Source organism: Rhincodon typus, chromosome 8, assembly GCF_021869965.1.
Source record: "Rhincodon typus isolate 14 chromosome 8, sRhiTyp1.1, whole genome shotgun sequence".
Lineage (NCBI taxonomy): Eukaryota > Metazoa > Chordata > Chondrichthyes > Orectolobiformes > Rhincodontidae > Rhincodon > Rhincodon typus.
In genome coordinates, this window is record NC_063339.1 from 43,617,929 (window position 1) to 43,631,577 (window position 13,649).

The 13,649-nt window shown below is 40.3% G+C and overlaps 1 protein-coding gene across 1 annotated transcript in view; it reads right to left on the bottom strand.

Annotated features, from left to right (window-relative positions):
* Window positions 1-11,289, bottom strand: part of samd4a (sterile alpha motif domain containing 4A) — a 111,927-nt gene extending 100,638 nt beyond the window's left edge. The window contains exons 1-2 of the mRNA XM_048600114.1: window positions 10,963-11,289; window positions 9,921-10,447 (exon numbers count right to left, since the gene is read on the bottom strand). Of these exons, the coding sequence (XP_048456071.1) occupies window positions 9,921-10,116 (196 nt within the window). The 5' untranslated portion in view covers window positions 10,117-10,447; window positions 10,963-11,289. The remainder of the gene's footprint in view (window positions 1-9,920; window positions 10,448-10,962) is intronic.
* Between the last annotated feature and the right edge of the window lie 2,360 nt (window positions 11,290-13,649).

The window sequence follows — 13,649 nt, forward strand, 5'->3', positions numbered from 1 at the left end:
GTTACATAGAATCCTACAGTGTGGAAGCAGGCCACACTGACCTTCCAAACAGCATTCCACTCAGACCCAACACACTACCCTATCCCTGTAACACCACATGGCCAATCCACCTAACCTACACATCTTTGCACTGTAGGAGGAAACCAGAGCACCCAGAGGAAACCCATGCAAACACAGGAAGAATGCCTCTGGAGTTTGCATAGTTGTTCGAGGCTGGAATCGAACCTGGGTGCCTGGCGCTGTGAGGCAGCAGTGCTAGCCACTGAGCCACCATGCCACCCCCCTATATCGGTTGCGAAAACAAGACACTTCGAAAATTTCTGTGTTTCACAGAGTCAGTATGGATTATAAAAGGAAAACTGTGCTGGACAAACCTATTGGAGGTTTTCTGAGGACGCAACTAACGATAGAGAACCAGCGGATCCGGGGTATTTGGATTTTCAGATAAGTTCTGATAAAGTCCCACATAATGGGTTATTGTGCAAAATCAAAACATATAGGGTTAGTGGTAATCTACTGGCATGGATTTAAAAGTGGTCAACAGGCAAAAACAGCGAATGGGAATAAAGGAGTCACTTTCAGAATGGTAGGCCAATGCTAAGTGGGATATCAATGTTTGGGTCCTCGTTCACCATATTACAGGGAGGATTGCACCAGAGAGAGTGTAGATAAGAGTCACTATGTTGGTACAAACAAAAACCAAAATTGCTGGAGAAACTCAGCAGGTCTGACAACATCTGTGGAGAGACAATAGGCAACATTTAGAGTCCAATGACCCTTCTTCAGAAGTTCTGAAACATCAACTCCATTTTCTCTCCACAGATGCTGCCAGACCTGCAAGCTTTCTCCAGCAATTTGCTAATGATTGGATGCTGAAGATCTGAAACATAGTTTTTTTGTTTTACATTATTTTACCAGGCTGTTGCCTGGGCAGCAGCGATTCAACTATGAAATGAGATTAGATAGGCTGAGGTTGTTTTCCTTAGTGCAGAAAAGGCTCAAGGCGGTAGCAGGGATCTGTTAAGGAGTACAAGGGCACAGACAGGGTAGATGGGGAGCAACTTTACTCTTTCGGAGAGCAGTCAACAAATTCTGCAAGGAGCAGAAAGTTTAGAACAACTTTGAGGAATTTTTGATTTTATGCAGAGGGTCGTGAGTATCTAGAGCTCTGACAGAAAAAAAAAGGGTGGTAGAGGCAGAACCCTCTTGAAATGCTATAGCATACAAGGCCACAGGCCAAGTGCCAGAAAATGGTATTAGAATAGACGGGTGATTGATGGTAGGCATGGACACAATAGGCCAAAGCGCCTCTTCCTGTTTTGTAAAAGCTCAATGACTACTCACAAGATATCTCATGATTTGGATGAGGGAATCAAATGTCATATTTCAAGTTTGCTGACGACACAAAACTAGGTGGGAGTGAGAGTGGTGAGGAAGACCTACAGAGGTTGCAAGGTAATTTACACAAGTTGAGAGTGGGCAAATACATAGCGAATGTAGTGTAATAACATGAATTAGTGTGAAGTTACCCACTTTGAGAGGAAAAAAACAGAATAGCAGAATATAATTAAAATTGTGATAGATTAGGTAAAAAGTATGTCCAAAGGACCTGGGTGTCCTTGTACACTGCTCATAGAAAGCCAACATGCAGATGCAGCCAGCAATTAGGGAGGCAAGTGGTATGTTGGTCAATATTCAAAAAGAGGGTTTGCGTATAGGAGCAAGATGTCTTATTGCTGCTGGTACGGCGCCGAAGTGAAACCCCATCTGGAGCAATGTGCGCAATTGTGATCTCCTTATCCAAGGAAAGATATATTTGCCATGGAGGGGTTGCAGCAAAAAGTTCACCAGGCTAATTCCTGGGATGGCAGGTCTGTTGAACAAGGAGAAATTGGATCAACTGGGCCTTTATTCACTGGAGTTTAGAAGAATGAGGCAGGAAATGATACAATTCTGTCAGGGCTGGACAGAGGATGCAAGGATAATGTTACCCTGGCTGGGGATCTTGAACAAGGGACCAACGCCTCAGGATACATCCTAGGACATTTCTGACTAAGAGGAGAAACATCTTCAATCAGGAGGATGAAAATCTGTGGAAATATCTGCCACAAAATCAGAGGAGGCCAAGTCACCAAATACATTCAAGAATTTAAAATGATAGATTTCTATGAGCAAAAGGCATCAGGGAGCAGGCGGAGAGAGTGAGGAGAAACAGAGACCATGACCACAATCATGTTTTATGGTTGACTTGGCTCAATGGACCGAATGGCCTACTTCTGCTCCTATTTTCTATGCTTGTGTTTTTGCTGTTTTAGTTCTGCTACAATGACAGACGTCATGGTTATGGTCACAGATTAACAACCTTTAAGGCACGACTCAAATGCAACATTGGTTTTAAAAAGAAAACTGCAATAAAACTGAATTCATTTGATGGATTACACAAAGAGAAAAAAACCCCACAAAAACCAACTGATTCAGCAATGCCTTTCAGGAACATGCCATCCTTCCTCGTCCAGCCTACACATCATCCCAGTTTCACTCTAGTTACCCTGAGAACACCAGGTTCCAACCTCAGCAACGAGTAAGAAACCCAAGTCATGAAACAAAATTTGTAAGACTTCTAAAATTAGTACTTACTTGTTGTATGTAACTACATTCCTGGAGTCTTGCTCAAAAGACACTTAGACATATCCACAAAGATCAGATTTTGAGGGCCATGGAGAAAATGCAGGTGAGTGGGACTAATGAGCTGCTCCAGCAGGTAACTCACACAGACACAACTGATCAAATCATATCCTTTATGCTGTAACCAATTTATAATATAAATAATGTTAAAAGAGAGATAGAATAGTGAGGTTTTGCACTAGTACACACAAGCAGGAGAGCCACTGAAAAAAAAAAGCATCAGTTCTTATTGTGACAAAATTCTAATTTTGTAGGTCTTATGTTACGGGTGATAAAAAGGTGATGGCGCTGTTGGAACAGCTGTCAGGAGCACGTGCTGACTAGATCAGAAGGGCAATAACATTATTTGTAAAAGCACATTGTGACTCACCTTACCATGCCTGCTTGTTATCTACTGTCCCCTGCTGGAAGTTTGTGATCACTTAGCTGTAATGCCTTGACAACAGTAACTATCTTGAGAAAGTATAGGAAGACAATAGTGCCCATACAACTATGCACATTGTCAAGGAATCAGTGCCTTCAAGAGGATGCAAAAGAAATGGGGTTAACAGTTACGTATAGATGAAAAAGAACGGTTAATTTGAATCTACTTATAAAACAGATGCTGATAAACCTAAACTCCAATTTAAAAAAAAACACAGCAGGCAAGAAATTTATCCTAGTCTCCTCAAAAGTACATTTTCAGAAATTAGACATTTTGCAACACAGAATCCAAGATCTAAAGTAATTTTAAAGGGTTTTAGGTGACACAACTAAAGTCCCCATTTTAGTCCACCTCTATATGTATAGGGATTGCAAGATAAAGTTTTAGTTCTTCAAAATCTTTCAAGTTTAGATTTTCTCTTACAGAATTGTAAGTTCAATGGGAATTTGACATAATCCATCACAATTATTTAATTCCCTATATTCAATTTCAACTCAAGTTGAAATGTCTTTTCCATTGAAAAACCGAAGACAATAAAAGACCAACAAATATAGAAGCACAAGTTGATAAGTTATAAATTTAAAAAGATGTGTGATACAATGACAAAATATTAACATGAAGATGATTGAAATTTTGGCTTATTGTAAACTAGCCACATCAAGGATTTCAAATTTTCCAATAGTTTATGCAAAGATTGATGTACAATCAAAATACTGCAGATGCTGGAAGGCTGTATAGAGAAAAATGTTCAAAACTAAGCTGGTGTGGCAACAGCTACAGAACACAAGAACTGATATTTCAGGCCTATGACCTTTCATCAGAACCAGTGAACAGCTGTAGACCTGAACCATTAACTCAGTTTCTCTCCCTACAGATTCCACCGGTACATGCCCTGAATCATATGTCAGAATGAATAATCAAACTATTATTTGGACATCAAGTTAGTAATAGACTTATTCAATTAAGAATTAAACCAATTTAAAGACCACTCTCTCGCTCACACTCTAAAATCTAAAAACTTAAATGGGGTTTCAACCAATGAATTCCCCATTTCAGTTTTTCCTTTAAAATTGGTCATTCATTGTTTGAGACAGCTGACCACCTATCAGAAACATGTATTATATAAAAATACACAACCACATTCTAGTTGCCCAAGTTAATGACATAAGTTTTTCCTTTGCACAATGATTCCCTATTGACTCCAGCATCAGCAGTTCTTACTATCTCTGATTCCCTATTGATGCTATTTTCATAAAGTTACTAAGATTTCAAATGATAAAAATTTGGCTTACATACATGAACACGCAATTAATTATGTCTGTAAAGCACAATTAGTTGCAGTAACTGCATCAAGGTGCAAAACATTTGTACCTGTTAGCTATTATCTATACGTAAACATCACATGTGCAAGAATCTCAAACTGATCTTTTCGTAAAAGCTAACGAAGGTTTGTGCCTTAAAATCTGTCTCTCAAGTATAGTTTCAGCTATCACACATTCCTAGAGAGAGAAGAATTAATTGAATTGTGGAGTCAAATTTATACATGTTTACATGTCCTTTTGGGAGGAAAAAAGGATCATTAAGGCATCTCTAACAAAAAAAATCTTCTACATTTCAGGCTTTTCCAAATCAATTCTGTGATCACTCACAAATTACATCTCAGAAACAGCAGTTCCAACAACGTAGGTGCACTCTCAGTAGTGAGCTGTTTAAAAGAAAACTGACATACTAATGCCATGGAATGGTGTTGAACCATTCACATTCAGTGTGGTACTAACTGAACCGTGGTTGATACTTTCACAGTGCGCCACCATAATACTTTCAATACTTGCACATCTTTTAAAATAGTCTCCCACTAATCTGTAGTATTTGCAAGGTTAGTTCACGTACAGTTTATACAAAAGAAAAGATATAAAAAAATTGAAGAGTGCTAACGTTAAATACATTAATATCAGTCCAAGTAAAACACCAGACTGAACATTTTAACAATAAATAAACAGAGAGAACAGAAAGTGCTGAAAGACTCAGCAGATCTGGCAGCAAGCGTGGAGACAGAAACAAAATTAACATCAAGTCCAATAAGATTCATCAGAACTGCTTCAAAACAACAATTGTGTCTCGCCACAGCTGCTGCCAGACCTGCTGAGTTTCTCCAGCACTTGGTTTTTATTTCAGATTTCCAGCATCTGAAGTGTTTTGCTTTTGAGCAAGTAAACTAACTGCTCAGAAAGTATTGTTGTTTATCGAAGTCTTTTTACAAGAAAATCTGCCTCCATTTTGTCCCAAAACCAAAATTAGCTTTTTTTGTTTGTTGTTCCTTAATTATTATTCAACAACAGCAAATGCAAACATTAATATAACTGATGACTTTACAGCACATAGTGCTCCCACATTGCAGCACAACACCTTGTCATTGTTCAATCTGCATTAAGTAAAGAGTTGCCTATATCGGACAGGATTCTAACATGACATGGTATTAATGATGGATTGCCACTGCAGCTTCATTCTTAATGCTGCAGTCACAAACGACAGTTGGTCAGATAGGTGATGATGTCAAATGGCCATTCATTTCCGTGGTGAGCTATTTGTGGCTGGCAGCATTTGACCTGATGCACAGATGGACAAAAGTCTTAAGAGTGGCAAGTACTTCCACTGCTGGCAAGAGTGTGAGCACAGCACTGTAAAGACAGTGCATATATAAATGAGGTGAACAGCAGAGAATTGCGTGGGATAACTTGCTAGATTCAGAGTGACACCCGCCATGACACTGAGAAACAGACACCTAGCCAAGCTTTGGTAAAATTAAGCTCTATATTCTGAATTTAGCAAGTGTTTGTTGAGTATAGTTAGTTCTCTACCTGGTAAGCAGCAAAAGGGATTTGCTGTTTAATATAGTCCATCAATTGTTAACATGTATAGCCTACATACATTGCATCAAACTGCCACTGAAACTGATTTGCCATATAATGTATTTGTGCGGCAGGCAGAACATCTTTTTACCTGGAGTGCAGCATCCCATTAGTGCAGAACGCCACTTGTGTTGTCACTATAAAGCAAGGCTTTTTTTAAGTTTTAGAAGGGTTCTCTAGTGCTTCTTTTTCCCTGATTTCAGGGGCTGCTTTTTCGTTCTTACTATTTTTTAAAAATAATGTGATGTTGTCATGTAGTAACATTGTCTGTCAACACATGCAGGTAATGTATTTGTCACCCCCCCCAAAACAGCAATTAAATCAACACCATTAAAGTCACAACACCTAAATAAAGCACTAACATCACAGATACCACAGTATTTAAAATAGATATGACAAAAGATATGTTCCCCAAAATAACTGACATGTACACCTACAGGCAAAATTCCATCATGCTAAACATTACCCACAAAGGTCACAGGTAATGCTTTTCTGTCATATGTTCAAAGTTGAAAAGCTTGAATATTTTAACCAGGTAAATTACTACCTTTTTCATAGTATCAAAGTTTAAATTTGATACAATGTTCATTGTAATAGTAGTCACTGCAATATTCCCCATAGATTAGCTCCTCAACATATGCAGACTTAAGCTGTTTGTTTAAATTTAAACAATCTGGCAATTAACTATTCCCTGGTCCATTATACATGACAATACCTCTGCGACTTGCCTACCATGCTCTCCATAAACTTGGACCACCAACCGTGTTTCTGACATTTTGTTTCAAATTGTTTATAGGATTTAGACATCGCTGACCTGGCCAGCACTTACTGGCCATCCTTAAAAACCCAGAGAGTATCAATTGTAAGCAAGATCAGGTAAAGCTGGCAGGTTTTCTTTCCTGACAGACATTAGCGAACTAGCTAGGTTTTTAAAATAATTGACTTTGGTTACATGGTCGCCATTAGGCTAGTACTTTTTTTTTTACATTCATGCTATCATCAAGACAGAAAAGCTCGCACATCCCGTTACACTATAGTGTCCCTATTTTGAATAAAATCTCAAATAAGAAAAATCCAGATTAGAATTCAAACAAAGCTTAGAATACCAAACAGCACATTACGGCTAAAGTTCTAGGTTGTGAATTCTCCTCAGTTGTATAAGCCTCACTGCCTCTCAGAACAATCTACTCTATGAAAGACAAAAGGGGTCTGGACAGGAGAGCTGGTGTGGTGAGAACTCTATCCAAAGAACCAAGTGCACATATGCATAAAGTAATAAAAAATTTAAGAGAATGCTGAATTTTACATTGCCAATTCCCTTGAGATAAAGTAATAATGTTTCTTTTGTAGAAAGCCTTAAATCATTTCTGAAATAATGCACAGCATCAGTTTTGGGAACGGAACATCAGGATATGTTATTTTCTGAAAAAGGGCAAGACACAGATTGCCAGAATAAACTCTAGTATTAAAGAATTATGGAAGGCACATTACATAGACATGTTTTATCCCCTTGAGTTTTGAAGACAGAGTTGATGTAATCAGTGTTTAAATGAATAAAAGTGTATTTGCCCTGTCAAATCCGGAGAAGCTATTTCCTTTAATGGAGGAATCCAGAACATGGGCAAACGAGAGTTAGGCCACTTTTCCCTCCCACAAAGTGCAATATTAACATAAAACACTCTCCCTCCCAAAAGACCACAGATCTTGGTACAAAAGGGTATGTTAAAAAATGGCAATGAAACGAGGGTCCAAACTATCCATAAGCAAAAAGCGCTTACATCCCATTTCCAAGTTAGTCCCAAGGTGAGGAAGGAATGCCACAGTTTCTACTATGCAATCACATTTATTCACTTTTAGATTTGGTGACTTATTTTTCCAGACTTAAGATTGTTTAGGGAAGTTTAAAGCCAAGGAACTATGCTACTTTAAATATTGTAAGTTTATTTTGAAGTAAACACTTTTCCTAGCTGCTTAAGACCATCAATTACTATTTGAGCCAATGTTTATTTGTAGTTACTTCGCCAAGCACTAACCACATTACAGTACGTAAATTATATTCTTTAAATAGCTTTATACCCAGCTCAACAGGTTAGCATTTTGAAAGAATCTCAGTTGAGAGGCATAATGATTGATTTTTAAATTTGCACAGTTTCCCGGTTTATTTCCAAATTCTAATTTAAAATCAATTCATAGAACTAAGCACCATTGTAGTCAAAAACCATGATAACACCGAATACAATTGCTTAGATTTGCCATGGGAAATGCAATTATAAACCATGTACATGTTTGACTGTTGACAGAAAATAGCACCTATTCCTTATGAATTATAATCCTGTAATACACAAATACACAGTGAATACAAGAAAGTAGTATGAAACGTTTAAATAAAAAGTGTAACCTTTCATGGTGGTGTTTCCCCTTCCTAGTGTAGATTGTAAAAAGATGATCCATGGAAAAGAATCCATGAGGCAACAAGCTGTTGCCAACTAATGCAACTTCCAATAAGGATGTGTGCTTGAAGCAAGGCATTTGTCTTTTCAGTTTCAAAACTGATATTATATTTTCAAAAACAAAAGGTTCAGAGCAGATACTTCAATGACAATGTTTTTATTAATATCAAGCTTCTCCCACCCATTCTATACACCAAATATATATTTCTTCTGACTCCACACCGAACTTCTACTGTACCAATGCAGTCATTTTTTAGTATTATTTTGAAACTAAGTATAACCACCATTCTTTTTTGTGCCTTAAATCATAAACTGCACATTCAAATATTTAAATTCCCATCCCCCAACATGAGCTCAGATTCATGGACTAGAATAGTTTTCTCCTTGCTGAAACCATGCATGAATATCCTAACAGCAGAGCACAGTACTGGAGGCTGTCAGCAAATGGCAGTACAGACAGCTGCCAAGTCTTGCAGGCTCCGTGCTCTAATATGGAACAGCTGGAAGAGGACTGTGCATTCTTTTCTCTGAGTAAACACTAAGGGCTCTGTTCAGTATCCTACTGCAATCAAGCCTAAAGAATTCCACCAGTGAACACACAGACTTCTATTACTTCTCCCCAATACACCCTTTGTATTCCTACGAAGGAAAAGTGCAGATATACATGATTTTATCTGGTGCTGCAACTGTGTCATTTTTAAATAACTATTTGTGCAGAATTCTTCCACACTCAAATATTCCCGTCAATCCTACCACATTCTGTCTGCTGCATAGGCCAGGGTGAAACATTATAGTACAAATATGTTCACATATTATTTCAACCTTAGCTTCAGCACAAATATGACGATGTGCTTCTCCGTAAACGGCGACTGCATGCTACATTCCCCAAGTTTTACTAAGGTCCCATTTACATTTTATTTCTAATATACAAATCGACTCAGACTTTTGGCCTTCACTTCTGCGTACTCAGAGGAGAAAATTAGGTTTTTTCCTAAAATCGGATTACAGTGCCCATGACAATATAACTGCAATCCTTTTGGTTTGAGTGTAAATAAGTATTAAATTGCGATATTCGTAAGCAGACTGAAAAAAGGTATCTTCAGTTATTGGGATCAATATTCGTATCGCTGAAATAGAAAGCTACGTGTAGCGAAACGATCGGAAAAGAGACCAAGCCACGTTGTCCAGAAAGCACAGGATACCCAGACTCTACGTGACATGACTGGGTTATTGTACAGGAAATTGCAGAACAAGATGCATCAAAGCGTTTTACTCCTTACGTTGGTGTGATGTTCCTTCTACACCGCAATGAAATACACCAATTGTCAATTTAAAATGTTACCAAATACATGTGCATGTTGAATTAAATTATTCAATTGGAACAATTTCGCATCAGTCTCGGATATGAGCTTGAATAAACAGCGTAAAAATTATTAGTTACATTAAACTTACCGGGATCATTTGCCTCTCCCTCGAGAATATGAAGCTCGGTGCAATCGGACAAAGAATGCTCTAGACAAATCTGAAGGAAACGAGCCTGTGTCCGGCTCACTCGTTTCAATAGAGACAACAAAGCTACAGTTTGTTCACATTCATTCCACCCTTTAAACCATCCTGCAAGAACGCCGACTTGATCTCGAAACATCATGATTAAGGAACAGCCTCAGCACTGGGCGAGTTTATATCGTGGGATTCTTCGATGCAAGGCACCCAAAAAAAATCAAGCTCACATGCATGTAGAGGAGGGGTTGTCACATTTTGTGTGGATCGAGTTGCGATTTTTTCTTTCCTTTTCTGTAGAATAACGTCACTGTTGACACGCTCCCTCTTCCTCCAAGGCAATCAACAGTGGGCCAAAAATGTAATAGGCACAACAAGTATATCACCTGTCAGAATTAACAGAGCTGGAATTTTAGATCTTCTCTCGCCACGATATCAATATTAATCCTCAACGCCCGCATTCCCATACGTGGTCAGAACTGGAAAGGAAACCAAAAGAAAACGGCCGTTGAAATTACTGTCATTGACTAATAGTCCAAACTTTACGTTGAAGCGATGGATCTGCTTTCCCCTCCCTCTGCCTGCAGCAACTAGTCATTCATTGCAAATTATAATGCAGCAACTCTTTTAGGTTTATAATTAAGCATTCAAAGCACTCAAACAGTCCACAAATGGCCCCGAAATGATAAAATAATATGCTTTGAAGCAACTCATTATTCAAGAAACTAGAAGAGCCGCTAGTCAGCCAGCAGACGGTGTTTAAACGTTTCCAAAAGCAATGCAGAGTAACGCAATTCCTCTGGGTTTAGGCCCAATGCAGAACGGCTGAGACTAAAATAAACTATCCACCCAAACCTCAAATACGCGACCGTCTGCAGCCATCGCCTTGACTGGGATTTTCCATGTCAGTCTGAAAGAATGAACCCGCAGGATGGACCTTTAACCACGTTGGTATGAACGCTGCCCTGCCCCGTTCAACACTGCGGAAACTCACAGTAACTCCACAGGCATCTGTCTACCTCAGAGAACTGGAACAATATCCTCCACAAAAAACAGGCCAACCTTAAAATTGGGATGTTAAAAAATATATAGCAAAAAAAAACTATAGAAAAGTTAGCTCCATCGGCCTGTGGTATTGGCAGGGTTTTAAAAGGCGAATACGTAAAGCATCGGTTATTTCTCTTCTCAAAAAAAAAATTTTCAATCCCAAACATTAATCTCACCCGCCCCCAATAAACATTTGTTATCATCAAAACAGAAAGCGAATCCTGAAACCGGCTAAAAATAACATGAAAGGCGCAGCATGTGTGAAGATTATTAATAAATATGACTCAAAGACTCCTCCCCGTTTCAGCTGCAGCGGCCGACGCACTTTCCAGGGGCTCAGGAGCTTTACACACCGACCTGCCGCTAACTGCAGCCTCCGCTCAGGGGGAAGGGGAAGGGGAAGGGTAATGGTGGTGCTTCAGTTGGTGCCGCTCCCTGGGGCCATGATAGCTGTAACAGCAGCAGCGGTGGCCGCCGGCTCCACAAAGTTGAGTTTATTTTTAGGCCAGTAGTGCCCTCCCCCTCCCGGTGAGTTATTAACATTCAGCATTACGTCATGGGAGGGCCAGGAATAGCGGGGGCGGGGGCGCGGGGGGAGGGGGAGGGGGAGGGGGAGGGGGAGGGGGAGGCCATTCCCCGCCCTACCCCCCAACCCTCGGTATACAGACCGGGCGGGGCTTCCGGTGCCGCCCCGCCCCTCAGCACCCAGCTCCCTCCCAACACAGACACACACATTTACCGGCTCTGCCGCAGCGCCCTGGGTCCCGCCCCTCTGTAGAGGGTGGGCGCTTCTCTGATGGCTTCGTTGCTAAGGGCTCGCCGCACGCGCAGCCAGACGTCGTTTCGAGTCGTAACCGAAGCTGAAGTTTCCGCAGCGATTAATTTGTCTGCTGTCTTTCCCGCTCACCGTCCCCCTCTCGCTCCCCGACTGCCGAGCGGTCGGGATTCAAAGGCAGCAGGCCTGGGTGCCGGGCTCTGTCCACCCGCCCGCCGCTGTGACGAGCGCGGCCTATCGCTCCCCAGCACGCCGTGTCCCAGCACGTGACCCAGGGTTCGCCATCCCCAAATAATGTGAGACGAATAGTTGTAGTGCCTGTGGTGTGGTCATGTCACTTTCGTGGACTAGTTAATCACCAGAAGACTAGTCTAATAGGCTGCAGACATGGTTTGGTAATGATACGGTGACTTTTATTACTGATGCCCAAAAAAAATGCATATGACATGTATCGCGTCAAATCATTATTTATTTCTCCTTCAGTACTCTGAATGCTTCAGAAGCTTTGGTAAATAAATTTTAATTGTAAGGCAGATTTGAATTTTATTTAACTAAATCTACATGCATAAATGTTTTTTGTAAAGACAGCAGCTGTAAAATAACAGAATTTGGCCAGTTTTAAAATTCAGAGCACATCCAGTATTTCTGGACGTTTGGCTAAAACGGATATCTTAACTGGACCAGCTGGGGCACCACCCTGTAAAGGTTGTGTTCTGTATGTCACGATAAGTGTGTTACAGCACAATATCTATTCATGTAAAGTGATGCAAAGTAACTGTAAACTCATGTGAGAAAAATAAAACCAGAATGTATCAACATGGCTGAAAAAGAACGATTCTATAAATTAATTACTGATTAAGAACAAGATACTAGCATTCAGGTCCGGAAGAGATGAGAAAGTCTAAATTACATGTACAAAAAAGATCATAAAGAGCATGCTAGCCTCTCAGGTTATAACAGCTACTGAGCTCTCCCATGTGGGCAGCACAGTATTGAAAAGAGCCTTGGACAAGTCAGTTTCTGGAATCTTCCTATAATGGCTTAGGAACAACAAATACATCAAGGTGGGGTATGTACCAAGTTAAGCTAGGGAAAGCTAAGAAAAAATCAATTTGAAACAGTAAATTGCCATGTATGGGAAACATGCTACTCAATTAAAATGCCATGCTAATTAACAATACAAGACAATATCATCTTGCATTTATTATACAAGGGTGCATTTATAGTGACAAATGTACATCTTAAATCTTGTAAGATAACACAGCAACACAATGTCAGGGGTGCAAATGACATTGCAAGCCACAATAAAGTGTTCTCCGGAAATAGTAGAGTCTAGGCCCGAAACATCAGCCTTCCTGCTCCACTGATGCTGCTTGGCCTGCTGTGTTCATCCAGCTCTACACCTTGTTATCTCAGATTCTCCTCTGGAAACCCAGTTGATGAAGGATAAAACTGAAGCCACCTTTATATACTTATTAGGAGTTCAACATTATTGGCATACCCCTCTTTGCAAGTAGCCTCATAAATCCCCATCAGCAAAGACATTTTCAGCACTGATCCATTTACGTGACGAGGCTGGTTACCTTGATCTGGTACGCAAGAATAAACTCCAAACATCTAATCAGAGATAGTAGGAACTGCAGATGCTGGAGAATCCGAGACAACAAGGTGCAGGGCTGGATGAACACAGCAGGCCAAGCAGCATCATAGGAGCAGAGAGGCTGCAAGCAGCATCATAGGAGCAGAGAGGCTCCAAGCAGCATCATAGGAGCAGAAAGGCTCCAAGCAGCATCATAGGAGCAGAGAGGCTTCAAGCAGCATCATAGGAGCAGAGAGGCTCCAAGCAGCATCATAGGAGC